A 26,597-nucleotide genomic window follows, 5' to 3' on the forward strand; every position below is an offset into this window, starting at 1 on the left:
TTCCAAGCTGAAGACAGGAATTTATTCAATGTCTGAGAGGTTTGCATTTAAATATAGTTAAAAAAAACCCAAGCCACAATGAAACCACCAACACATCCTGAACAGTTTACTATATGAGTCCCCAATATTCTTATAGCACAGTTTACAAAAAAGCAGATACTACCTCTAAATAGGAAGGCTACATTCCACTTAGAATATGCATAAATTACAGAATTTCTTCAAAGAGCTGACTCATAATAAATTACTAGAATACAGTTTTACTAAAAGCTTGATTTCCATGTAAACGTCCCTCCTATTTAAAATATCTGCTCAGGCAAGAAAATATTTGGTTTCTAGTAAACAAACATCTCATCTACGGCAGTTAGCTGTGTCTTTTAACATAACATACAAATCTGAGCTATTCCCTCAAGACTCGTCTAAGTAGCTGTACAATGCTTTGTAAAGTTTTGTTTTCTTCAAACGATGCTTATTTTTCCAAGTAAACCTAAGTAAGCTACTGTCTAATTTCTACTGGCTTTAATAGATTTGTCAACACGCATAGCAGTGTTAAAGAGTACGGAAAGGAACAAATGTATTCAAATTTTATACATCTTTTGGCTAGCAGGATTATTTTTTAGTTCAAATTAGTTACATAACAGGAAAGGAAACTAATTTTCTGAGAGAGAAATGTATACTAGCAGTTATGTAGTTTCCGTTTAAGATTCCTATAGAGGACAGACATACATAATACCACACTTGTGTTAACAGCAGCTAAAATGTCATCTTTGTATTAATTCTTATACCCACTGAAACACTTGAAAGAGATTACAGTTAACAGTAGGAAATAAAAGTCTTTAAGTACCGTAACTGAGAAATAGCTTCTATTCATCATACTCAATAACAGTACTCAAGATTTAATATCTTAAACTTACTATAAAACCACAAATAAATATTAGGTTAATAACTCTACTATGGATTTATGGAAAACAAAGACTGCTTTTCCTAATTAACATATTAGATCTGGCCTACTTCTACTTCAATAAAAGGGTGTCAGACATCACGCTGAACAGAATTTGAAGCTTCCAAAAATGGCCGTATGATTTGTGGTTTTGTTTAATCCAAGCCTTACTGGTAAACAATACAACTAAGCATAAAAAAAGGTAATTTGCAGTTTACAATTAAATACAGCAGAGCCAAGCCTGAATTAGAACTATACCACCTAACATATCCCTTTAAAAATGGGTTCTTTCATAATTCTCAATGAGAATTTTAAGAGATCTGTCATGTTTCTCGCCTTTGTGCAAGTTTGAATACAGTACATTGACCTTAATTTAACAGTGGACAGATAATGAAGGAAGAAGTTGAAATCTGTTGGACAGTAAGACTTTTCAGAGTGCAGAGGACATGTACAATAAAGTGCTTAAATTATATTGATACTAGTATAGAAGTTTATCTAGTTTTAAAGCTTAAATTGATTAGTAAATAGTTTTGTTTCCTTATACCTCCCCAGTTACGCAAGGCACATTCAGAACACAAGCAAAGCACTAACTGTGAAGGATTAAGCTACAATAAAAAGTGGTAGTAAACTACTTACTACATTTGTAAACATCCAAGTACCATCCCATTAAATCTCAGTGTTCATGCACAATTGGAGTTAATTTCTATGGAAGCAGCTTTTGAACTCCAGATATAACAAACAGTCCGGCTTTCTTGATAATACACTACCATGCTGTAGTATTTTGATGTGGAGTCCCACTTCTTTTGTCACTTGCACACACGTCCCATTTCATGCATTTAAGCCTTCCTTTACAGGTAACACAACTGATTCCTGCCTTGTTTAGACCTGTTTTGTTCAGGCTTTGGGGTTTTTTTTAATGCATGTGAAGTTCACCTCTACTGTTTGACCTTACAATTAAATTATGCTCAGCACTCATAAGAGAAAGTTTTGGTTCCATTAAAACGTAGTTGGGCAGTTTTTTGTGGGCCTTAATTTTGACAGGATAGAAGTAGTTATCTTCTGTAAGACTAAAATGACAGGTAGGATGAAACCGAGCAATTAATTTTCTCAGGTTCATTTAAGAACAATTTCCAGAAGCTTCTTAATAAGATAAGAACAAAATACATCATCACAAGTGATATGTTAAAAATACTGAAATGGGACTCACTTTATCATGCTTCCAAAACCATTTCGCACAATAAGCAAATAATTCTACTAACATCAGGTAGAGCTTACAAAAGCAGTCCAAGTCCTTGCTCACACAAAATATCCGTAGCTAAACGTTGCCTTCATACCACAGGAGATGAAGCTCTACGAGCAAGAGGCATTCCATTACTTTTCAAAAAAAGATCATGTGGAGTTTATTTGGACTTTCACAATTCTTGCAACAGAGCAAACAAAGCCAGAGGTATCGATGTCAGAGCTCAGAGTAAGTTTTCCTCTTGTCTGTCCTTTTAGTCTAGCGTTTTATCACCACCTGCTCATATGCTCCAGATCCTACTCTGAAAGAATATTTTGAAAAGAGTTAGTTCAATTCCAATTTAAATGGAATTAAGTTTACTGCTTAAAAAATAAAACCCACCAACCAAGACAGGACTGCAGAATCATAGTATGAGAACATATTCTTACCTGTTTGTAATGTTTTCTCAGATGAGAGGACTAATAAATTTAGATCAAGTAATATATCAGAGTATTTGAAAGAGTTTAGAAAAGAAAAATCTCTAGTTCTGTAAGAGCTATAGGAAAATAATCTGAAGCAGATTATCAAAGGACCTGTGCCTGGGTGGGGATGAGGAGAGAGTAGAGTGCTTAAGGGTAAAAATTAATGGCCAGGGCACGGCAGGTGATATTGTTGTAGGAGTTTGCTACAGGCCACCTGATCAGGAGGAGGAAGTGGATGAGGCCTTCTACGAACAACTGAGAGCTGCTTCATGATCACAGTTCCTGGTCCTCATGGGGGACTTCAACCACCCTGATATTTTCTGGGATAGCCACACAGCCAAGCACACGCAGTCCAGGAGGTTCCTACAGATTGTTGACGACAACTTCCTGTCGCAGATGATCAAGGAACCAACAAAGAGGGGTGTGCTGCTGGACCTGGTACTGACGAATAGAGAGGGCCTGGTTGGGGATGTGAAGGTTGGAGGCAACCTCGGCTGCAGTGACCACGAGATGGTAGAGTTCAAGATCCTGTGTGGAAAGGGGAGAACACAAAGTAGGACTGTGACCCCGGATTTCAGGTGAGCCAACTTTGGCCTCTTCAAAGATCTACTTGGATAGATCTCATGGGATGTGATTCTAGAAGACAGAAGTGCCAATGAGAGCTGGTCAATCTTCAAGCACCATTTCCTCCAAGCCCAGGATCAGTGTGTTCCAATGTGCAAGAAAGGAGGAAAAGGAGGTAGGAGGCCTCCATGGATGAGCAAGGATCTGCTGGGACAACTCAGGCAGAAAGCAGCCATCTATGAGAGGTGGAAACGGGCTGGCTTCTTGGGAAGAGTATAGGAACATTGCCAGGGCATGCAGGGGTGCAACTAGGAAGGCTAGAGCCCTTCTCCAGTTACATTTAGCCAGGGATGTTAAGGACAGTAATAAGGCATTTTTCAAGTACATCAGAAGTAGGAGGATGGTGAGGGGTAATGTGGGCCCACTGCTAAACGCTGAGGGTGCCCTGGTGTCTGAGGATGCAGAGAAGGCCGAAGTACTGAATGCCTTCTTTGCTTCAGTCTTTACGGCCAAGGCTGACCCTCAGGAAGCCCAGTCCAGCAACAATAACAGGATGGCCAGGACAGCAGAGGACTTGCCGTGGGTGGAAGAGGTTAAAGACTTGTTGGCCAAGCTTAAGGCTCATAAGTCAATGGGTCCTGATGGGATGCATCCTAGAGTGCTGAGAGAGCTGGCTGATGTGATTGCTAAGCCTCTCTCTATCATTTTTGAACAAGGACACGTGAGGTGCCTGAGGACTGGAGAAAGGTCAATGTCACACCAGTCTGCAAAAAGGGCAGGAAGGACGACCCAGGAAACTACAGGCTGGTCAGCCTCACCTCCATCCCTGGAAAAGTGATGGAACAACTCATCCTGAATGTATCACTGAACATATGAAGGATAAAATGGTTATCAGGGGGAGTCAACATGGCTTCACCAAGAGGAAATCCTGTTTGACTGAGCTGATATCCTTCTATGAGTGCATAACCGGCTGGCTAGATGAGGGGAGAGCAGTGGATGTCATCTACCTTGACTTTAGCAAGGCTTTTGACACTGTCTCCCACAACATCCTCATCAGAAAGCTCAGGCAGTGTGGCTTGGATGAGTGGACAGTGAGGTGGGTCGAGAGGTGGCTGAATGACAGCCCAGAGGGTGGTGATCAATGGCACAGAATTGAGTTGGAGGACTGTGGCCAGTGGAGTTCCACAGGGATCAGTTCTGGGGCCAGTCTTGTTCAACATCTTCATCAACGACCTGGATGAGGGGGCAGAGTGTACCCTCAGCAAGTTCCCTGATGACACCAAACTGGGAGGACTGGCTGATTCCCCAGAAGGCTGTGCTGCCATTCAGCGGGATCTCGACCTGCTTGAGAGTTGGGCAGAGAGGAACCTCATGAGGTTCAACAAGGACAAGTGCAGAATCCTGCATCTGAGAAGGAACAACCCCATGCACCAGCACAGGCTGGGGGTCAAACTGCTGAAGAGCAGCTCTGCAGAGAGAGACCTGGGAGTCCTGGTTGACAATAAACTAAATATGAGCCAGCAATGTGTCCTTGTGGCCAAGGAGGCCAATGGCATCCTGGGATGCATCAAGAAAAATGTTGCCAGTAGGTCAAGGGAGGTTCTTCTTCTCTACTCTGCCCTGGTGAGGCCTCATCTGGAGTCCTGTGTCCAGTTCTGGGCTCCTCAGCTCAAGAGGGACAAGGAAGTGCTGGAGAGAGTCCAGCGCAGGGCCACCACGATGATCAAGGGTATAGAATGTCTTTCATATGAGGAAAGGCTGCAGGAACTGGGGCTGTTTAATCTGGAGGAGACTGAGAGGAGATCTTATTAACATTTACAAATATCTTAAGGGTGGGTGTCAGGAGGTTGGGACATCCCTTTTTTCTATAGTAGATAGTAACAGGACAGGGGGTGATGGGATGAAGCTGAAACACAAAAAGTTCCACTTAAACATAAGAAAAAACTATTTCACTTCAGGTGAGGGAGCCCTGGCACAGGCTGCCCAGAGGGGTTGTGGAGTCTCCTTCCTTGGAGGTCTTCAAGACCCTCCTGGACATGTTCCTATGCAACCTGATCTAGGTGAGCCTACTTCTGCAGGGGGGTTGGACTAGATCTCTAAAGGTCCTTTCCAACCCCTACCATTCTATGATAAGATGCTTTTTTGTTTAGTGCTACCTATGGATTAGTTTGGGCTACCTACCTGTTAGGTAGATGATGGCTTCCAAAAGAAGTGCTTCCACCAGGGCCCACAAATAATCTTAAACCTTCCTCTAAAAAGCAAGGGAATTAATATATGTTAGCTTCCTTTAGGTTGCCTTGGTTAAAACTAAGTAATTCTAAATCTACCAGTTTCAGGACTGATACTCTCAGATGCAATTGTTCTGAGTAATGAAGAACCAAACTTCACATGGTATAGGTTAGAGTAACTACCTTCATTATAAATTTGCTGCAGCTCTTTTTGGGCTTCAGGTAATTCTCTGGAAAAGTTACCCAGGTCATGCAAGGGTCTTTTCAACTTTTTGGATACAGGATGGATCAGCAAATGTAGTGATCCATATGCATAGTCCTTATGATTACAAGCAACAGGGACTATGAAGAGAGTGGATTTTCATAAGCCTGTAATGTGCATCTCTCTTCCCTAAACTTCTTTATTTATGTCCATACCTTCTGCACTTGAGTCTAAGCTGAAGTCTTGACTCTGGAGTATTTTTTCAACTACATCATCTGCATCAACTCTGGTAGCATCAACCCTCTTCAGCTCTGACTCGACAGAGTTTTGCTTTACAGGATGTCTGAAAAAATATAAAGTGTGTTTAGAAGTGATACAGTAAATTCTGTTTTACTTCTGCTAGATAAAGCTTTCCCGTGTACCTGCAAAGTTTTTCTGATGGTGCGTCTTTAACAGATGTATCAATATTAGCTTCAGTAACTTTTGGCTCAGTCTCTTCACATGGTTCCAGAATACTTCCAATTCCTGTTGAGGTACTACTCACTGAGGTGTTTCTCCTATGGCAGAGTTCAGACAGACTGGATGATCTAGAGTGACATGTGCTATACCCTGTTGGGCAATTGCAGGAGAGATAAATTAGGAATGCTCTTGACAACCAAGGTCGTTACTTAGATTTTACCATCCTGAAAGCAGAATTGGTGTTTTGTCCTCTTGGACTTCAAAAGCCTTATGAATGTGCATACACCAGCCAGGCAGTTCACTTTGGGTTTTGTATTCCAGCACATGCTGTTTTCTTTTCTTTCTAAACAACCTTACTTCCTAACAAATTTAATGACTTGGTGTAATTACTTCCCCTTCACTTTTAGAGCTAAGTCTCCATTATTATTTGGTTTTAAATATGGAAGAGGTAAAAAACCTTTATTCAGAAACATTAATTAGAAAGAACTAAGGGAAACAGCTGTCTTAGGTCTGAACAGATAATTATTGTGCTTTTAAGAGGAAAAAAATGTTACCCTCCCCACATCTGAAACTCTTAGGGAAAAGCTTTCAACTTGAAACCACTTTTTAAAAAACACAAAGTCTACTTCTTTTCTACAGTCTAAAAATGGGAGTTTAAGAAAACCTTTACTATTCTTAACAAAGTTGTTAACAGCTACCTGACAGTTTTGACTGCTGGCTCGCATAGCTCGATGTCCTGGAATGTCCACATGCACCAAGTTCATCTGGGACTGAGGCACTCTTTGTTGAGACATCTGCAACATGTGCAAGTCAGACGCTGTTGCTAAAGCCAGCTTTGTTATCACTTTGCCTGTAATCCTAATTAGACTCAAATGTCAGATTTCCAAGAGGGATTAGGGGCTTGACACAGGTTTTCAAGTGCTGCAGAAATACTGCCTGTGTTAACAAATATGCGTTCCTTAAAAAAACCCAAACCAACAAACAAAACATTTCTGTCCGAGTAAAACAGGGTACCATTGGGTTAGAAAGACTTGCAGGAAATGTAGTTGAAGGTGTGTCCACATTGTCAGCATGAAAGAGACTACCGTGCTTTCCATAGTATCATAGTAGAATGGTGTGCTAGATGTTTTCTGGTTAAAAAATAACTGTGGTTAAGACAACTTAAGCTGTATTCAGGGTAGAAACTTCAGACTATCTAAGAGACTGAAGCTTGTAAAAAAACCAAAAAAATACACTAAAAACCCTCCAAAATTTCAACTTGTAATAAAGTCATTTAATTGTATTTTTTTAATAGTCTGTATATCAGAGTGCTTCCATTTTAAACAATATTTAGAACTTTTACCACTCAAAATTTACTTAGTTATGTATATCCATATGATTCATACGTTGAAAACGAAAAGCTGAATTAAATGCTCAGTCTAAATAGAAATGCAAAGCAAATCAAGAAATTTAACACACAGAAAATAATAGATTTTGAATGTTTAAAAGGAAACAGGCTATCAATCCAATTTCTAGAACATGATACAGAACATTCTTTCCATTCTAGAACATTTCTTTCCATTATATGTTATTACAATAATAAAAAAAGAGATATTCCACTGATGTTATCTAGGAGAGTGTGTCTCAACAAATAACCAAGGAAGATGCCCTTTAAGTTATGAATTATTTCATATACCTCCTTGAAGCTATGAACCCAGTTATAAAAACATGAGCATTATTTTATACCTGCTATTCCCAGATGTACAGCTTTTAGGTTTTCTCCACCTTTCCTATCTTCATGCAAAGATTCTGATTCTCCAGCAATTGGTAGAGACATTGCTGTGGAAGGAGGCCTGTAAGAAAAAGGTGGTTAAGATTTTGCTATAATCCCTCCAAATTGATCGGCACATTTTTTTCTTTTCAAGTGAGGTGACACAATTCATATTGTGCTTCAAGTTAATAGCCTTGTAATTATTTTTCTGAAAACATGCTACCCAGGCAGTAGCTTTTGCTACTGACCTTAAGGCTATTTCACAGAATCCATCTTCTGAGGATCCTTGGAAAGGCTTTTCCTTCTTTGATGGTCAGTGGAATGATGTGTATTTTGAATAATTTCTTAATTATTTTTTCAAATGTATGAATCACAGGATTATTTATGTGCTAAGAATATATGTAATGCAGTACTTCATGGGATACATGGCAATCTGGCAAGTTAAAAACACCCTGCTCAATGACAGTTGGCCTACTTGGCTTGTGCACTGCGATGTCTGTTACAGTACTTGAGGAGATCCTGGGCTGATAACCCTCCCACTCGTAACAGAGGGACCTATGTTAATATCTCCATCTATTCCTCTATAAACTCTACGTTCTGCAAAATAAACAAAAAAGCAGCATGTACAGAAAAAGTCAAATTTGGTTCAGTATTTAAAAAGCTTTTAATAAAGCTGAAATGCTTGTTTCACATTATATTGAGCCCCAAAGGGATATTTTATTAAAATGAATAAACCTCTAGGTTTGTGTTTTGCTAGTGCAAAAGAAACTAATTAGAAAATGACAAAGTGAAAGTCATCTTCCCTTGTGAAATGCAACTCAAATACCTTTCAAGATGTTACCTACAGTTTTGTAATGCTTTGTTATTTTTTACTTTGTGAACAGGCTACATACAAATGGGTATTTGTTGACATTTTTAGATCTATCCCATTCAATAAATGAGTCACTGCCTGTATGTACAGTAACATATCCTCTCTTACATTATATTATGAAGCAGTGAGAAAGAGAAAACTTTCAGAAATACAATTTTTATGTGACTTAATTACCTAACACGCTTTTAAAAGCAAGAAATGAATGCTTTCAGGGATGTCACCTCAAATCAAACATCAGTGGTGCTTGGTTTCTTCATAAAATATGCAGCTGATTCCATATTGTGAAATTGTTTTAAGGTTTATTTTGTCCTATGAAGGACATCTGGATTAGATAAATTTTTTGTTCTGTTTGTGTTGAAAGTTTACATTCCAAGAAATGGTTGTATCATCAGTTTGGAAGAAAATGCCAAGTCTGAATAATTTCTGTTAGAGGTTTTTCCTAGGGACACAAAAAACTACTTACGTACTAATTTCAACTCCTTCAGTACCAGCCGGTAAAGAACAGAAATACACTGTTGTATTAGTTAGTATACAAGATGACTACTTAGTTGCCTTTCAGAAAATGTTTATTAGTACCAGTGATGTATTTGTTAATTAATAGGTCTGACTCAAAAGTAAATCAAGAAGTATTAAATAACTAAGGATTTGCTCTGGGAACAAATTTGGATAATGCTCTCTTAACTATTTATTCAGTTAAACTCAAGATTTTACAGTGTTCTATTCTTACCGAAGGTTAGAAGAAAAAGAGGAGAAAGGGCCTTTAATGATGCAAGAGGATATCTGTAAGTTAGGTATTTCTTGAGCCTTATATGATGTTTTATATTTAATAGCCCTGAATCATTTTTCATTCAGGAATTTGTCTTCATCCTGTCTTGAGTTTTTAGTACTCACAAGGTGTAGTAGTAAGGACTTCCACAGCTTAATCATATGTTGTGGGAACAAAATGTGTCCTTTCATTTTGATTCCATCTCCCACTAGTTTGAGTATAACAATGTGGAAACTAGTTTAAACCTGATGTAGACAAAATTGCCATCCACTGACATATAGAATTAGAATAGATTGACATCACTCTGAAAAGCACATTCGCTTTGAACAACCCAGCCAACCAACATTCTGAAACAGAAAAGCAGTGGCCCTGAGAATCTTGGCAAATATTAAGGGATTCATAGAAGCAGATTCTATGCATATTTCTAAGCCTATCCTTAAAATGAATGGCTTTCAGGTTATTATAAAGTATCTCTTATAAGACAAATGACATGTGAGAGTTCTTCACTTCCTACTGATGAGGTTAATTAAGTCATGGTTAGCAACACAGTGGTGTTCTCTGGAAACAGGAAGCATGCCAACTGCACTGTTTCAGTGTAGTCACCCACTAAGCTTGCGTGCCTCATAACGAAATGGCTTCTTAGTCTGGAAAGGGGGCAACAATTTCATCTTACTCCTGCCTGGATTTTTTCCCTAGCATATGTGATTTTTCTGTTCTGTGGTTAGTTCTGGAAGCCAACATGCTCTAGCAAAACTACTTTGTTTCCTTAACTACAGATTAAAGACCAGGAAGCCAAAGGATCCTGCATATGGAGCAGCCTATTTTCCTAGTTACCTCCCCCCTCAAATGTTACCTCTTTCATCTTTTACTAAGTTGCCTTTGTCTTTGCTAACTAAAAATGTGTAAGTGCTTTCTCTTGTACTAAGTCATATCCCACATCTGTTTTTTTTTAAATAAATCTTTTAAAATCATCTGAGACTTGTGAGTAAAAGGCATAACAGCACATTTTCCAAACCCAACTATTAGTCAGATCACCTCATTCCAAGTATATTTACAGAAGCTTGTTGCAGGAAGAATTTCTCTTAAGTAGTTCCTTTAATTTTAGCAAAAATTTTATTCCAGATGTACAAGTTACTATTCTTTACTTAAAAATATACTAAGTGTTTAACAGCAAGGAGAACTATGCTACTTCTGCTGATGTTTTTGCCATGCCAGCCATTATTCAGCTACCATCCCATTTGTTTATATCTTTTTTTTTTTCACCTCATATTGTTGCCAGATAGGATTGATTTATAAACACAACTTAGAAGTGTAATTCTGAACATGGAATGTATGACCAAAACACTATTCCACAAAGATGTTTTATAAACTTACATTTTAAAGCATGGGTCTCCGGACATTAGCTGCATGTTGATCAAAACCTACACATTAACAAAACAAAACTCAATGTAAGAAAGAAAATGGAATAGATGTGTGATACATGGTCATGTCTCTAAGCTATGCTTGCCACAAATCTTAACTGTAAGTAAAATAAAGTGGCATAATCACAGATGCAAGTAAACACTGCAAAAAACACTTTTTTCCTCATTACACAAATACACAAAATAGCATTTAAAGGAACATAGTTGCACATACAACATTCTGCTAAAGACGTAGATGAAGAAGAATCATTAATAGTTAAGATGGTTTTGAGGGGAAAATAAAGAGACAGGAAATCTAAAAGATTAATGAGCGAACGGAATCTTGTTTGAGATGGTGCTGAAGTATGTTCTTTGCTGAGGGTGTTTAGCAAAGTGCTAACACACAAGGACTGGTTGTGCTAACATCAGAGATAAAGCTAAAACACAAAAGGTAAATAACTCCATAGGACAACAATGCACTGAGAAGGCTTGTCAGCGGGGGTAAAGCCATCACTTCAAAGGTTCTGGACAAAGTCTATGACTGTCTTGAAGTCAGAAAGTGCATTCTTAAACAGTATAGTCAACAAAATGAGAAATTAACCCTAATGGAGGAAATCTTTAAAAAATGTATTTGTAACATTTTTGATGTAATTATTTTCAGGTTTATGCAGCTTAATCATTTTGAAAACCCCCCTGGACTAATAGGAGAGAACAGCAGGGTGAGTTTCTTGCAGTGTTGCTCACAAATTGTTAGACTGATTATTATCATATCGAGAGGGGGAAGTTCCAGGAGTCACGGAGGTGTTGAAGCTAATATACATAATAAGCCAATCAGGAGATTCAGCCTCAGAAGAGCTGCACAGGAAGTTGCTTGGCCTTAAAGATGTGATCACTACGTTTATACGAATGTATTAACTTTTTCATTGTGCTTTCCTATTCCATTTTTCAGTTCCTGTTAGAATAGGAGTGCCTTTTGAAAGCTTTTCTTTTACAGCTCTCCAGCTCCATTTCAAAGAGAGGACAAATTCTGCTTTCGACTGCACAGATTTGATGATTCTCTCTGAACAACAATGATAGTTTTACTTTAAGTAGTTGTCCTTCTAGCAAGAGCTTCAGCAAAAATGTTTTAAATCTCATTAGGTGCTTAATAATACCACTTGTTCTCTGCTTTATTAGCTTAAGTATGATAAAGGAAAAAAAATTACTTTGAGAATGGAGTTATCCTGTCTTGTATTTTTGGTATCATAACCTTCCAGTAAACAGCGACGAGTGGTATTTCCTGACCCAGCAAACTCTGCTAGGTTTAGATCTGCAAATCCTAGCTGTTAAGAGAAAAGGACAAGGTTAGCAGTAAGCAAGTTACTAAATGAAGGTACTTGCTACATGGTACAACATTGAGTGCCTCTCAACAGCAGTTTCAAATATGAATAAGAAGACTCCCATTAAAAGGAGTGGCCCAAGGCAAAAAGCAGAAATCAAACTTATAATGTCAAATTCTGCGTGGTTCTGTTTTCAATTAAAAACTCAAGTCTCAAGAGGGAAAAAGAACAAGGAGAGTTTTCTTTCATTTTAAAAGTAAACACATGCTTTTATTATCAACCCTTTCAACATAACTAAATTGAAAGAACAAACATTCTGGTGATATAGTATTATTACACACTTAATCAAAAACCAGAGTTCCAACACCCACGTGGGGCTATAGAGCACATAATGAAATCGTAGGTGTTAGAGAATTCTGGAATTACTTTAAAAGGGCATAAATGACAAGAAAAAAAAGCTAATTGGTAGGCAAAATTAGATACACCTCAACTTACCTTTGCATATGCCTTTCCTCCTTTTAACTCCTAGAAGAAAAGCAGACACGCCATTAAGCCATGAGAATACTGACTGGGGGGCGGATTTGTTTGGTTTGCCTATTTTTTTTTTAGAAAAACAAATCCTAATCTTCATTTTTAAATGGCTCAACACACATTTGCTAGGTTGTAGTGTTGTCATTTAGGACTCAGTATTAATAACGTCTTCATTGCATGCCAGCCAGACTCATCTTGTGGAGAGGGGGCTGGGTCAGTGCCTGATGTAACCAGCATTTGGTAGGAAGTGCTGCATACAAAATTCTGGTCCTTAGCACAGTTCAAGTTTCCTAAGTTTACTGCTGCTTGCTAGAAGTATCTATCAAGGGCTGACTTTATAAAGACTGAGGACTGATCTTTGCTGTCTTGCTGGAATAAGTGTTCTTTTCAATAGGAATGTAAAAAACCCATTAATTAGTCAAACTAAAGTAATTAATAAGATTATTTAAAAAGTTAACTAGAAGAATACCTGACATGCTTTCAGCTAAAATTTACTTTGTGAAGTTCATCAGACATTTAAAAATTACATCAAGTGAAAAAGGAGCAGGGAAAGAGAAGAGGAAGGGAAAAGAGCTACTTGCCTTCCGTACAGAAACTCTGCAAATGCAGGTATCCAGAATCCCTGTTGTGGCACTGGCACTGATTTTACACATAAATAAAAACTTTTTCTTCCAGCGGACACAGTTTGCCTGTACAACCTCCCTGCAAACACAGAACATATGCTTAGTATTAGTAGCATATACATTCAGCACCAGAAAATGCGATAGGGCAGCTCAAGAACACTGGTTCGATTGTTTGTAAGAGTGGTCACTTAATCCAAAGTCTGTTCCAAAGCCTGAATAGCCATCCTTCATGCTTATACTGTAGCAAGACTAATAACTGTTTCAAACTTTGAACACAATATTAGACCTGCAGAAAACTTGAACAGCCATGTGTTTTTGCATATCTTCTTTTGCCTTCTACCATTTCTTACAGCAGATTATTATTGAAGATCCAGTGTAACGTTTTTAACAAAGGTAGAATTCTATGGCTCAGCATAAGCTGGAGTCAGAATTTATCGCACCTGCAGAGAGAAGTGATGCACCGTGAGACTCAGGATTTGCTCTGATAAAACTGCCAGCGACAGCACTCACTGGCAACACGACTTCCTCAGGTAAGGATCAGCCAGCCTGCCCAAAATGAGTCAGTTTAACAACCACAGCAAACTAACGGATCCTGATGATAAAACACTGAGTCATATTCAAGTATGTGACTAAAAGGAACAGGCTCTGTACATCACAACCTACCTTTTATCTGTTATGTTTTACATCGTAAACTTTCCCATGCTTTGGAAATAATCCCCAACTGCCAGTATATGAGTTATTTAAATCCAAAATAGAACTAGAATTCAAACCAGGCAAATACAAATAGTTACATCCTCTCCTGGAAACAGGTTCAGGCAAGAAGGCATCAAGTGAAATACAGCGTTAAAGGGATATTTGGTTAACTGCTAACATTTGTTACAGTTAGAAGACATAAGAATAACTATTGTAGCACATAATGTTATAATTTCCCAAGTCTCTGGTAAACAAAACAGTCAACTGGATGTCCACTGTCAAACAGAGTACAGCTACCCAAGTGCATGAATATCTAGGGTTGATTGCAGGTTCATACACTGTGCTTAAAGGTAACGCAGTTCCTGAGAATGCTCTTTTTCTGCAGATGACAGTGGTTCAGCCTCACTTGAGGCAACTTAGAAATGAAATCTCCAGAACTCACTCCTCTGAAAAAAAAAACAAACAAAAAATCCCCAGAATCAGGTTTTATATCTAGTTTCAGCTCAGAGTAAGAATCTCAGTTTTAGCACACCACTGTAATTAAAAGCCCTCTACATTAAGAGGAGAATTTAAAATGCTGTTCCCTAAACAATGTGATTGCTGCAGCTGGCCATTTGTTTTACTGGGCTTCAAAGAGTTACTGAAATGAAATCTTACCAGAAATATGTAATCAATACTAAAATGCATGCAATTATACAAACACTAAGTTTCCAAAAGCATGAATTCTTGATAATCCTTTGACATAACCTCCTCCTGCGTTATAGCTCTCATTTCAGATCAGGGCTTATCAGCTATGGCTGTGCACAGGAAGCCTGCGTTTGCACATCACTTTGCAGCTGATAATATCTACAAAATAATTTCAGCCTCAAGTATCCCAGAAGCAATGCACATTTTCTGCTGTTCATTTTAAGACTACAAAACAATGCTACGGGAATGAAAGTTTTCACATATCATCCATAATGGTCAGAAAATCCCTTCTCATAGCATCTGCTCATCATACAAGTAAGAGTTGTCATCACCCTTACCACCCTTCCTTTATCAGCCAGGATACCATTGGTACTACCAATAACAGAATCACTTCTCCTCCTATTCATCATTTTCCTAAGGTCCTATAGTGTTTTAACATTTGTAACATTCCCAGCTATTAAGTAGTAATATTCTTTTTCCTACCAAAAAATGTTTCTATAAACTCATAAGGATAAAATAACTTGCCAAAATGTTTGGACATCTCAGTAATATCGTTCAGGTTATGCTGCTGCTTCCAGAACAGCTTTCTATCTCTACAGCAAACTCTGGTCAATACCTTGACATTGTACATTTATATCGTATTCCAGACATCACTAACATTAGAGTAAAAGATAATTTATTAAGTGTTAAATGTATTTTTGCTTGTAAATACAAGATAAATGTAACATCTGCTTGAGGAATCAAAGTGTCCTTAAAAACTTTAAGGATTTTGAATTTATTTCAACACACCAATACTACTATATGTATGTCCTTGTTCGAGAAAACAGCATAAAGCCACTGCTGTCTCAGAAGTCTCAATATACTCATATCCCAGGACAGGATTTATTCAGGAAAGTAATTTAATAAACACTAAATAGGATGATCAGGAGTTTAGATTCTTTTACAAACAAGAAAGTAAAAGTCACAGTAACAACACATCAGTTATAGAGACTGATGCTCTAATTCTTGTAAAAATAATATCAAGTCAAACCAGGAATACCCTTTCCTCCATGACGGACATAAAAAAAAGTATGATTAGTTTCTTTCACTGGCACATTGTTTTAAAAACCCAGATATCTGAAACATTTGTACATAATCTGCCAAAAGCCTCCAACCAACTGCCTCCCCTCCCACTAAACAACTCTTCTAATTTCATTATATAATAAGAAAAACAAATGTCATATTTTAATGAAGGAATTTTTTTGTGTAAAGCAAATTCATTCCCCTTGTGCTGAAAAAACTTCACAGGATCAGAATATTTAACTTGAAAGAATAATATCTAAGTTTACAAGAGTTTTAGTTCAAGTGCAAGGCTTTTAGAAAATAAACAGTTATATTGATTGGTTACTATGGAAATGAACCCAGATAACTTCTTGGCAACTGTGCCTGTGCTACGAGGCATGCTGGAGAAAGCTTTCCGTTATGAGTCAGTTTCCTATGAGCCTCACAGTCACTTTACCACATGCAAAGCAAAAACAGTTGGTTTATGAATCGAAATACATCTTAGTTACTAAGATGCATCCAAATACTTACAAGGTTGTAGTGCTTTGGTGTAACTTGCCAAAGGAGGCAGTCAGAAAGACCTAACCAAGAATAAGTTGCATAGACAGATATTTTGAGGTAAATGAATTCCAAAGTGTAGTTTAAATTACCATCAGTTTAACAAATTGCTTTTTCTTCAGAGAGAGAATTTCACATTGACTAAATTTCAAGTGCAAGATTTCAGCTGTAGAAAAGTCTTTTTCCATATCTATTTTATGTACTGCACACAATTGCCATTTGGAATGATGAATGAAGTCTTGTTTTTTTTTCTCTTCCCATCCGCAAGAGAAAGTCAACCAGAAAACAAACACAAAAGAAACAATAAATCCTAATCCAGTCAGTTTTTCATCCTAATTTGTTAAGAAGAGATGGGCTTTTTTAAATTTTTCTTTTGTTTTTAAAGGTGTTTATGACCAGCAGATTGTTTCATTCCATATGGATAAAGGATGGGAATAATGGCTTGTTTCAAGAAATAGCTACAAATGCAAAAATAAATCACTTCTAAGGACCTTAAGTGTCATGGGAAAAAATTCTTATTGCCAAATGGAAAAGCTTCAGCAGGAAAGGCTTAGAAATGAAGAAGCCAAAACTCTTTGTGGCTATTTAACAAAATACTGTGTTCTATTAATTAGAAAACTGTTTATTCAAGTTTAAATCTGAATTATTCAACCAATTATAACATTTAGCCATGTGGGGATAATTGTTTATCTACTGCAATTGTTTTAGACTCATTGGTCATCAAAAAACAACAAAAAGGGAGAATTTGTTTTCAGTTTTAAGACAACATTCAGTCTTGTTTATCAGACTACTTTCACATTAAACTGTTCTAGAAACACTTTTGGAATCTGTTGGGTCAGCATGCTTTTTTATGTTAAGGAAAGGGTGTTTGCTTAGACATCTTACAACTTTTGCACAGAGCGTAAGTTACCTACTTGCTATAAATACTTCAAAAAAAAGAGCTTTTTCACTCCTTGAGGTAAATGGGAATATTATGGTTATAATTTTTTTTTAAAGAGGGTAGTTTGATGGAAGGGTTGCTTTAGACTTCTAAAATTGTTGAGGCCAGGTTCTTTGGGTCCAAATTACAGTGAATAAAATGCCTTTAGAAGCCTTATCTCTGAGCAAGTGCAACTTTTCCAATATTGCCTAAATTTTGCTTGCTTCTTTTAGGGGATAATATATCATGCTGCTGCTGAGACAGCCCAGGAGAAGTGAGGCTGCTGCAGCTCCACTCCACAGGTCCAACCAGCAGCAAGGCTGAAGATGTGTCCCTGGTAAGCACCCACACACCCAGCCACACAGATCACAGCCACACAGAGCACTCAGAGACAACTAGCACCAACAGCCTCATCCCAATCCCTTCTCTGGCTGAACACAACAGAGGTCTACTAGCAAGACCCTCACACATTCACACACATATATATATGGTTCCAGACTACATCACTTACTTGACAGTCCAGCTTGATCCCTTTAGTTGCTCCCCTAAACATCCCATGATAAGCCTCTCCCCCTGCATCCCATAATGTGTCCCATAGCACTATGCAGCAACTCCCCCCAGTCCCAAAGGTGCTTTAGTGTTAACTCAACATGATGGGCTTCCTGCTTGGACAATGGGGCTGAGGATCTCCTGGGACAGCCCTGGGAGGGGCCCGGACAGGGTGTCCCCTTGTCTTAGTTCATAATTTCAGTTCTCCACCTGCCTCTGTGTCCCTGGGCTTGTGCAGATGGGCTGATGGCTCCTGTGACAGATCTGAGAATAATTGGGGCAGGGTATTATTTTAGCTTCTCCACCCTCCCTGCCTTTGTTTCCTGCGCTTGTTTGTGGGTGTGCAGATGACCTTTTATTGCCTAACCTAACAGCTTCCTTTGATCAGCCCTCAATAACCTTAATATAGTTAGCTCTATCCTTCTGATACAAATGCAGTCTTTAGTAGACTGGACTAACACAGAGGTATTTTTAGTGTGGGAAATAGTCTTTTAAAATAGGATCAATATCCCATTCATGTATATATATATGAATGCATATACATATATATTCCTTCTGCAGAATGCCAGAACACCTTACAAAGAATGCCATTGTTATGATCCCACCTTACAGAGACAGAAATTCAGGCCTATAGCCTATAATCTAACAATTTGTCAGCCACTCAGTTCAGATACTTTACAGTAAGATTTGACTTTACCTCAGCTATCTTTGTATCCAAAGTTCCCATTTATACCAGAGAACACTTAATAGTTTAGCATGCAGGAGAAGAATATCCTCTTGCACCCCATTACTAAAAATCTACTTCCATATAAAATTTTTCCAGTCTCAGTGTTGAGGGAAAGGTATAGGTACCCATGCAACAGGCTCCCAGAGCAACTGAGGGGCTTGTCTTACCAGGCTACTCTCAAGCAAAACATTGTACTCTACTAATCAGTCCTTCAGGATCTGACAAGCAGCCTGCTAATTGTAATGTCTTAAGAACCTCAGAAGAAAATTACTCTTACTACACAGAAATGTAGTCATCTTGTTTGGTTTAGATCCACACCGTTGAAGTATCAAACAATATGGTTTACTTATGTCTTTTAATCTCTTTACTGTACACACACAAAAAAAGCATAGACAAGATCATCCAACAAAGAGATCCTTCACTTTCAAATTAAACTAAAATCCTTGCTGCTATGTTGATGATGGAAGTAAAACCAAACACAAATAGACAAATATGAAATTAGCACAGGTATTGTAAAATGAATAAAGAGGAATCTAGCACCAACATCAGTACCAATCTTATTCAAATGTATTCTATGCATCTAATACCTATAACTTGATACACATAACATACGTGCTGCCCATGCACATACCAGTTCCAGCCTCATAATCTTTAAGGAACTTCAGGCTACAAAGGAACAAAGAAAAAGTATTCAATGTAACTTCTCAAATACCAAGCTATGCTTTAAATTGATATTGGATAGCCAGAATGCTGAGTTTAGTCTTCATACGGAAAGATGCATCTCTTGAAGTTAGAGCTCAGAGCATGATCTCCAAAGTACATCCTGCAGTAATAAACTTATGCGAAGCTTCAATTTCTTTCTTCTATTCAGGAAGAAACACGGTTTACTTTTCCTTTAACATTCTGTGTTTCCTCCATGCCTGAGGCATATAAGAAGATCCATTCTCTCCAACAAAAACGTTTTTTCCGAAGAACTGCAAAAAAAACCTGAACAAAACCAATCATTTACAAACAGAGCTTCAATGTTTCACCAATTTCTGTCCTAAGCAAACCAGCAAACAGCTGGTGCTGCAGGAGGAGTTCTGCTTGTTTACAATGTGTAACTCCCCAGTTATTTTGCTCTTAATACATGTAAAACTTGAATGGGGCAGTCATTTTCTATTCCACATGTTTTTACTCATAATAAACAAGTTAAGTCTTTAACTAGCAAAATTTCAATTACAAAATACATAGAAACTGATCATCATGTGGAAACAGAGCTGCTTTGGAATACTTTTACTTGTGAAAAACTGCTGCTTGCAGGCAGAGACCTAAAAGGGAAATAGCACAGTGAAAAGCAAACTGCATTGGCAAGACTGCATCCAGCAGTTCAAAAGGAGCAATTGTTCCCCTCTGTTGAACATTTGTGAGCCTGTGTCTGCAGCACTGTGCCCCTTTTGGGGGCTGTCTCAGGAGAAGTAAGATATTGATAAATTGAAAGGGGTGTGAGATGAGGGTCTGGAGTCAGGGATGGAGAGGATAAAGAAACTGATGCAGGAGAAATTTGGAACATGGGATTTTTATAGTCTGAAGAAGAGGTATAGGATGATCTAGTTGCAATCTTCAGTCATCTCTGTTGAGTGAGATAAAAGATGAGGCCTGATGTTTCTCAGTGAGGAGCAGCTAAAACATTGCCAGGATTTTCAGCCCCAATTTGCCTCATAGCTCATGAAAATTTGTTTTGTTTCAGGTTATCCAGCTGCAAATGCAGTTACAGCTGAAAAAGTGGTTACAAGCAGTATTATCCATTGCCAGCTCTGAAGACTGTCAATGGGATTCATAGATGAGGCAGGAAGATCAGTGATAGGGACAGTCACTCCATGTGACAGGTAGGCTTTTCTAGCAAGTACTTTTGTTTTAAAAACAGAAAGTTGGTTAAGCTGTGGTACTATCAGGAGAAATTTTCCCTTTCAAATGCAATACCAGCAACAGGGAAAACAATGGTTAAAGCAATTTCAAGAATCCAGTGAAGCGGAAAATGTACTTGCTGGAGTCACAAAAACCAGACACAGTTTTAGGCAGTCGAGAAGGAAGTAGCCAAGCATCACTAGAAGTAGGTATTATCTGGAAGATAAGAAATCAGTTTCTATGGAAGACAATTACATATTTTAGCTTATGTCTATTAGGAATAAAAATATATTCATGCAAGTAATGCAGGATCTGAGAGTGCCTCTCAGTACTCAAGAGTGTGCTGTACACATAAAAAACTCAACTTCTCTTGAGTCTGTTGGAAAATAAAATGTTTTGATGAAAAAGCTACAGTTCTCAGATGCCCCTAATCTCTGTCAAACAGATACTGATCATGATCAGTTTTGAATCAGGTTCAAACCAGCAATCTAAAGTGTCAGAAATCAGATCTCAAAGGCAGGGGAATATGACCAAACTCAAGACTGCAGTCATCGGAACACAACCACCACAGAGTCCTTTCCTTGAGTGGTGTTCAGCTGGAAATTGAGCTAAAACTTTTAACTACTGGGCTTACAGCTATTGTAGTCTAAATCTTCAAGAAACAAGATCCTTTCCTTTCCAAAACTGCTTTGATTTCCTCATATCCCATCTGTTCTTTTACTGCTGGTTGTGTAACAACTCAGCCTATGAGCAGTTATCTACTCTAGGGGCCTATGAATTACTTTTTCAGCCTATTAAAATGAAGGCAATTGCAGACAGCTTATACTTTCAATATATTTATTGAAATAGAGTATTTCACTGTTTCAATATTTCAATATTTCGAGGCATTGGAATAGCCTTGAATAAATATTGTTTAGTCAAGGTTGTACCTTAAACCAGCATTTTTCTGTTCAAAATATTCACCGGCATCATTTCTGCCCTGGAATAATCTTCTGTCCTTTCATGGTGCAATAAACATTATGTGCACGGTACTTTATGACCAGACAGTCTATAGATACATAGCATTCTGGCATCTGCACAAGCATCCTGTATTAATGTGTCCTATCTCAAAGGGAGGTATCCATTATCATCAGCCCAGGCACAGACAGAAATATAGAGATGCCTTTCCACAAAGGAATCCAGGATTAAGCCTGAAGGTTTTCCAAATGCAAGTGAGGTTTGTTAGTGTAACTTTGCATACATCCACAGCCTATTGGCTGAAAAACCACCCTTTGTTATAAAAGCTAAAAAGACTATTGTAAAGATCCAGAAGTCCTATTTGGAAAGCAACTGAAAAAGGGGAAGGCAAGAGTTATATTGTGTGGCTGACTGGCAGTTTACTAAAACAACCAGCCAAAGTCTCCTACAAGGAGACTTCTCCAAACTCCCTTCAAGGTTCTCCCTGTTGCAGAGTCAAAGCTTATAACCCACTCATTGTCCCTAGAATTCCAGAACCCTGTTCTTGCACACACACTCAAACATTCCCCCCTTCCCCTCCCCCGTTTAAACACTGCTACTACTTGGCTTTTCAATGTCCTTGAATCAAAATATGGTTTGACAGTACCAGATGACTTTAAAGGGTTTAATATTTTGTCAGATATGTAAGCATTTAGCACTATAATACAGAATTTCCTTTTGCTACAGTAAATGGTCACAACTCTGCTTAGGGAAATGTCAAATGGGAGTTGGAAATTTGGAGTTCAAAAAAACCTACAAGCAAAAAAAACTACAGTGATACGTAAGCAATTAATGTGGTTGCTATTTATACACAAAGCAGATCATTATGGACTGTGCTATGCTATGGTTTTGTCTGGTCACAGAATTTCTATACACTTCAGGCACACCTCTGTGTCAGCCAGAAAGTGGCTGGACTCTGACAGCGAGTCTCCAAGTGCATGGACCATGTCGTTGTACTATGTTTCTTACATAACTTTTTCTCAATAAAGAGCTGGAAAGCAACATAACCCCAACATTTAAGTATCTTGAACTTTCATCTGTCTTCTTTTTGTCCCACTTGAATGTTGAGAGGGATAACAGGTATCACATTGTGTGCAGGATCAAGGCTTTAATCATTCATACAGCACAATCCACACAGGGCTGAAAAGATGACTGCTTGAATCTGTGTTCATTATCATTCACTATATGTAGGCCTTTATTCCAATGCTGCCAGCCCGTCTTTTTATGACATTTCTTTCTCGAGCAGTAAGCTTTGGAAAGAAAATGCCGATAATGTTAGGCTGGTTTGCAGGCTGTTGATATGACTGCCATTTTTTTCTCTCTTTTTATTTTAAGGCAAGAGTCAGTAGGGTATGGGTTTGCATCAGTACCAACTTGAGAACTTAGCTCTCAGTCACTTCTTGCCAAAAAATTCTAGTTTATTAAGTAGACCTCAGTCAGTTACAAAAATAAAAGCTATGAGGAAGACATGATCAGTTTTCTCCTGTATTATACAATATTTGAAATTAATTTGTATATTACTTTCTGAAACACAATGGAGTTCTTTGAACTTCTTCTGTAACGCTATGAAGATCACTGCTTCAAGGAGATGACTGCCAGCTCACAGTGGAACTAATGAATGCATGCAACTGGAGGATGATAGTCATTAAAAACTTTGCAACTGACAAGTTTTGAAATGCTGCCACTCTTATGTTAACTTAATTTCCTCATAATTTACTCAGACCTTTCCTGAATCACTGTGAAAATCCATCTGTTAATTCTTAAGCCAAGAGCAAAGGCACTCCCTAAATTGGCACTCAAGGATCACTGCAGAAGAATCCTTTAACTTCCTACCAGCATATCTCAACACTTCTTAGTTCATCAGGAATGGATCAGTTACATTGACAAGGACTTTGATACACCACCGTATGTTTCATTGCTGTTATTATTTTTAAGCCATACCCCCAGAAAAAGAAAATGGAAGAATTTAAAAGCTTCTTTGATTCCAAGACAATACTCCAACACAATTTTTTACGTCATCACACTTCCACTGGCACTTCCCACGTACACATACTACCTCCTATCATGCATATTCTACAGAGTACACTGTTCACATTCATCAAGATATGCATATATGCTTTCAAGCTTTTAATTTTAGCATCATAAACAGGCAAGGCAAAAAAGACTAAAATCACAATAACATACCAAAAACATCAGCTCAGCTGAATAGAGATGCTATCCCAAAGATGTATGTCATGCTGTGAAAATGACTTCAAGTCAGTGAGGGCTACATTAGGACAGTAATGGCACATTAGTGCCCCAAATCATGATTATCGTTATCATCTATTACTCATGAAGAAGTCACTCAGAAGAAAAATGTTGAGGGAGAAAGATGTGAAATGAGAACAGAACATGATGAGTTGAAGACCCTCCAACTGTATGGAAGAAAAATTAGTCTTCAATTATATATGCTAGTATAATGGAATGGTTAAATGAGGAGGTTTAGGCCAAAGTTCCATTTTTATGCTCTACATTCTCCTTGATTAATTTTGTTTACAGAATCAAAAGCAGATTATAACATCAGTATTTTAATAAGAAAATAACTGAATATGCATAGATTTGTTACTGATTTATGTCTGCTCCCAGAAATCTATGAGACATATTTCAGTAAATCACTTTCATAATATCATTAATGTAATGTAATAAGCCATACAAGTGAACAAGTGTAATGGGAGGGTAGTCTCCTCTTCCCCAGACCTGAAGCCACAGCACACCCTTCCTATTGACAAAGTTCTGCCACTGCCTGGTACCTGGAAAAATTAACTTGCTTGCACTGTTTACCTGCTAGTAGCATGTCAGAAGCCACCATCTGAGCAGATGGCAGCTCTACTGATGAGGCTCAAAAGGAGAAAAAACAAAAAAAAAAAGAAAATGCGACCTGTCTGCTGCTGCACTTGCACTGCAGAATTAAGCATGAAGGATGAAGCAGTAGTGCATGTGGCCTGGCTATGTAAAAGAAAAATGAGAGGACTTTTCCAAGAAACTGTTGGTGTTAACTCTCTGTGTAAATAGCCAACAGAACAAAACACAGCGAGCTACTGTCCAACAGAATTAAAACATTAAGGTCGTGCTGACTTTCACAGGGCAGCCCTGACTTCAGCCTTGGTGGCTAGAAATGCCTTCCCCTCCCGTTAGCCATGCAATCAGCAGGCGTTACAGCTCGAGGCATTATGGCACAAGCGGCCAGTTTCTCTGGGACAACGCTCATCTACGTCTGGATTGATTTCCCCTGCTATTCAGCATTTAAGAGCCTCAATATTTAAGTGTTAGGACTTTCAGCAGCAATCAGCCACGCACCCATACACTCCCACATCTATTCAGTTGCCGTTGGTGCTGGTAACGCGGGCTGATTGAGGTGACAGCCCGCCCGCCTGCCCGGTGGCAAACCGTGCCACGGGAGCTCTGAGAGTCCGTCCCCGCTTCCCTGTCCGAGGGGAACGGCGAGCAACAAGCCCGCAGCCGCCGGCTGGGCACCGGAGCCGCCAGAAGCCCCGAGGGCCGCCACTTTCTCCCCGCGGGCCCCCGGCTGAGCCCCGGCCCGGCCCTGCCCCGTGCGGGGCGCCGCTGAGGGACGTGAGCGGCGGGCGGAGGGGCCGCAGAGGCGGGCGGCCGCCCCGGCTCTGAGGCCGAAGCCGCGGAGTCGAGCGGAGCCCGTCGGAAAAGGGGCGGCCGATCGGCAGCTCGCGAACGCCGGAGGCACCTACCGGGAAGACTCTCCGCTGAAGCTGCCCCCGTCCAGCAGCCGCACCTTGCAGAAGAGGATGCCGTTAACGAAGGGCACGGAGGAGAGCTCGTCCAGCTCCAGCTCCACGCGGAACTTGAACTTCTTCTTTTTCATCATGATGAAGGCCATGGGCCGGGGGCTCCCTGGGGGCCGCCCCCACGCTCGGTCAGCGCCGCGCGGCAGGTCCGCTCCTCGCCGGCCGCCGCGTTCTGCTCCCATGCCCGGAGCGAGGGCGGCAGCGCCGGGCCGGAGCGCTGGCCGCTCCCAGCTCAGCCACGGGTGGCCGCGGCGCCTCCCGGCCAGCGCTTACATGGCAGCCGGCGCCTCCCTTTCAAACCCGCCCGCCTCCGCTCCGCCCGCGGCCGGCAACGGCTGGCGGCGGGGCGCGGCCGGCAGGAGCCATTCGCTGGCACCGGCAAGCCCCGGCCGCTCACGGGAAAGCCTTAGACGTCAGCGTGCCGTTTCGTGAAGGAGCTGGCCGGTGCCGTTGCAAGGCTGTTTGATAACGGGAACTTGGAGTGCCAGCGTCCCGCGCAGAGGACAGTTGTCCGGAGGAGGGACGTGGCCGCGGCCCCGGCGGAACGGAGCTTGTGCAACTGCCCCTGCAGCTCTCCCGCCTCCCAGGGACCCTGCTGCGGCGACGGGGCGCGCCCCGAGTTCCAGCCTGCTGCTTTGCTGACGTTGCGTCTGTCAGATGGGTGATTTCTAAGAACATTTAAGAAAACAAAACATCGTTTGGACGTCGAAATGTCATCTCTGAGTTTAGTTCCTTCCACTGCAATTCAGACCTCACCAGGGTCTTTCACAGCAGCTCAGCCTGTAATTTACAACCAGCTCCACTTCTGGTATGTTGCAACAGATGCGTGGAGTCTCACGGAGGAGGAAGAATGCACACATCTGTGTTTACATTTCAGAGCAGCCCTGTGGCATAGATGATCAGAGCAGCACACATGCAACGCTCTTGTATAACGGACAGTTCAATGCTAGCACGAGCTCTCCAGAGAACAGCTTTGCCTCAAAAACCCATTGCAGCAGACTAAAACATAAAGAAAGCTCCGAGCAACCTGCATCAGCAGATCAGTTCCCTCTGTAAAGAGTGTTGCATAATAAACCCCTAAAACACAGCATGTCTTCCCACAACTTACCATTTGTTCACGTGATAAGAAAAAGCATTTGTAAGATTGTGCATGCAGTGTGATGCTGAGCCCCTGAAATCTTGTGTAGCTTGTGACAGTAGTTACTGTCCTTCATTCAGGATGAATACAGGCATCAAAAGTGATGCATTGGGCTAAGTACACCAAAATGTCAACATTGTCCTGTAGCCTAATCCTAGAAACAAAACCCCAAACAGTAATAAACAGTAAAATAACATAAAACCAGAGTGCCTGGAAGAGAAATTATCTTACTTTTTCTATCTTACAATAAC

The 26,597-nt window shown here is 39.7% G+C and overlaps 1 protein-coding gene across 5 annotated transcripts; it reads right to left on the reverse strand.

Annotated features, from left to right (window-relative positions):
- EEIG2 (EEIG family member 2) lies at positions 1 to 25,816 on the reverse strand. Of its 5 annotated transcripts, none has more exons than XM_062003160.1 (11): positions 25,152 to 25,811; positions 13,310 to 13,430; positions 12,693 to 12,722; positions 12,084 to 12,200; positions 10,853 to 10,899; positions 7,817 to 7,923; positions 6,790 to 6,885; positions 6,055 to 6,241; positions 5,848 to 5,975; positions 5,384 to 5,453; positions 1 to 2,473 (listed from the first exon to the last, which is right to left on the reverse strand). In XM_062003160.1, exons 1-11 carry the CDS (start codon positions 25,388 to 25,390, stop codon positions 2,458 to 2,460), a joined length of 1,158 nt encoding a protein of 385 aa, XP_061859144.1. In that variant the 5' UTR covers positions 25,391 to 25,811; the 3' UTR covers positions 1 to 2,457. The 5 variants fall into 5 exon arrangements, with proteins under 5 accessions (XP_061859144.1, XP_061859143.1, XP_061859140.1 ...); XM_062003159.1 differs by having other exon boundaries at positions 1 to 2,478; XM_062003155.1 differs by lacking the exon at positions 1 to 2,473 and adding an exon at positions 2,862 to 3,166 and having other exon boundaries at positions 25,152 to 25,814.
- Between the last annotated feature and the right edge of the window lie 781 nt (positions 25,817 to 26,597).

Source organism: Colius striatus, chromosome 10 (genome assembly GCF_028858725.1).
Source record: "Colius striatus isolate bColStr4 chromosome 10, bColStr4.1.hap1, whole genome shotgun sequence".
NCBI lineage: Eukaryota > Metazoa > Chordata > Aves > Coliiformes > Coliidae > Colius > Colius striatus.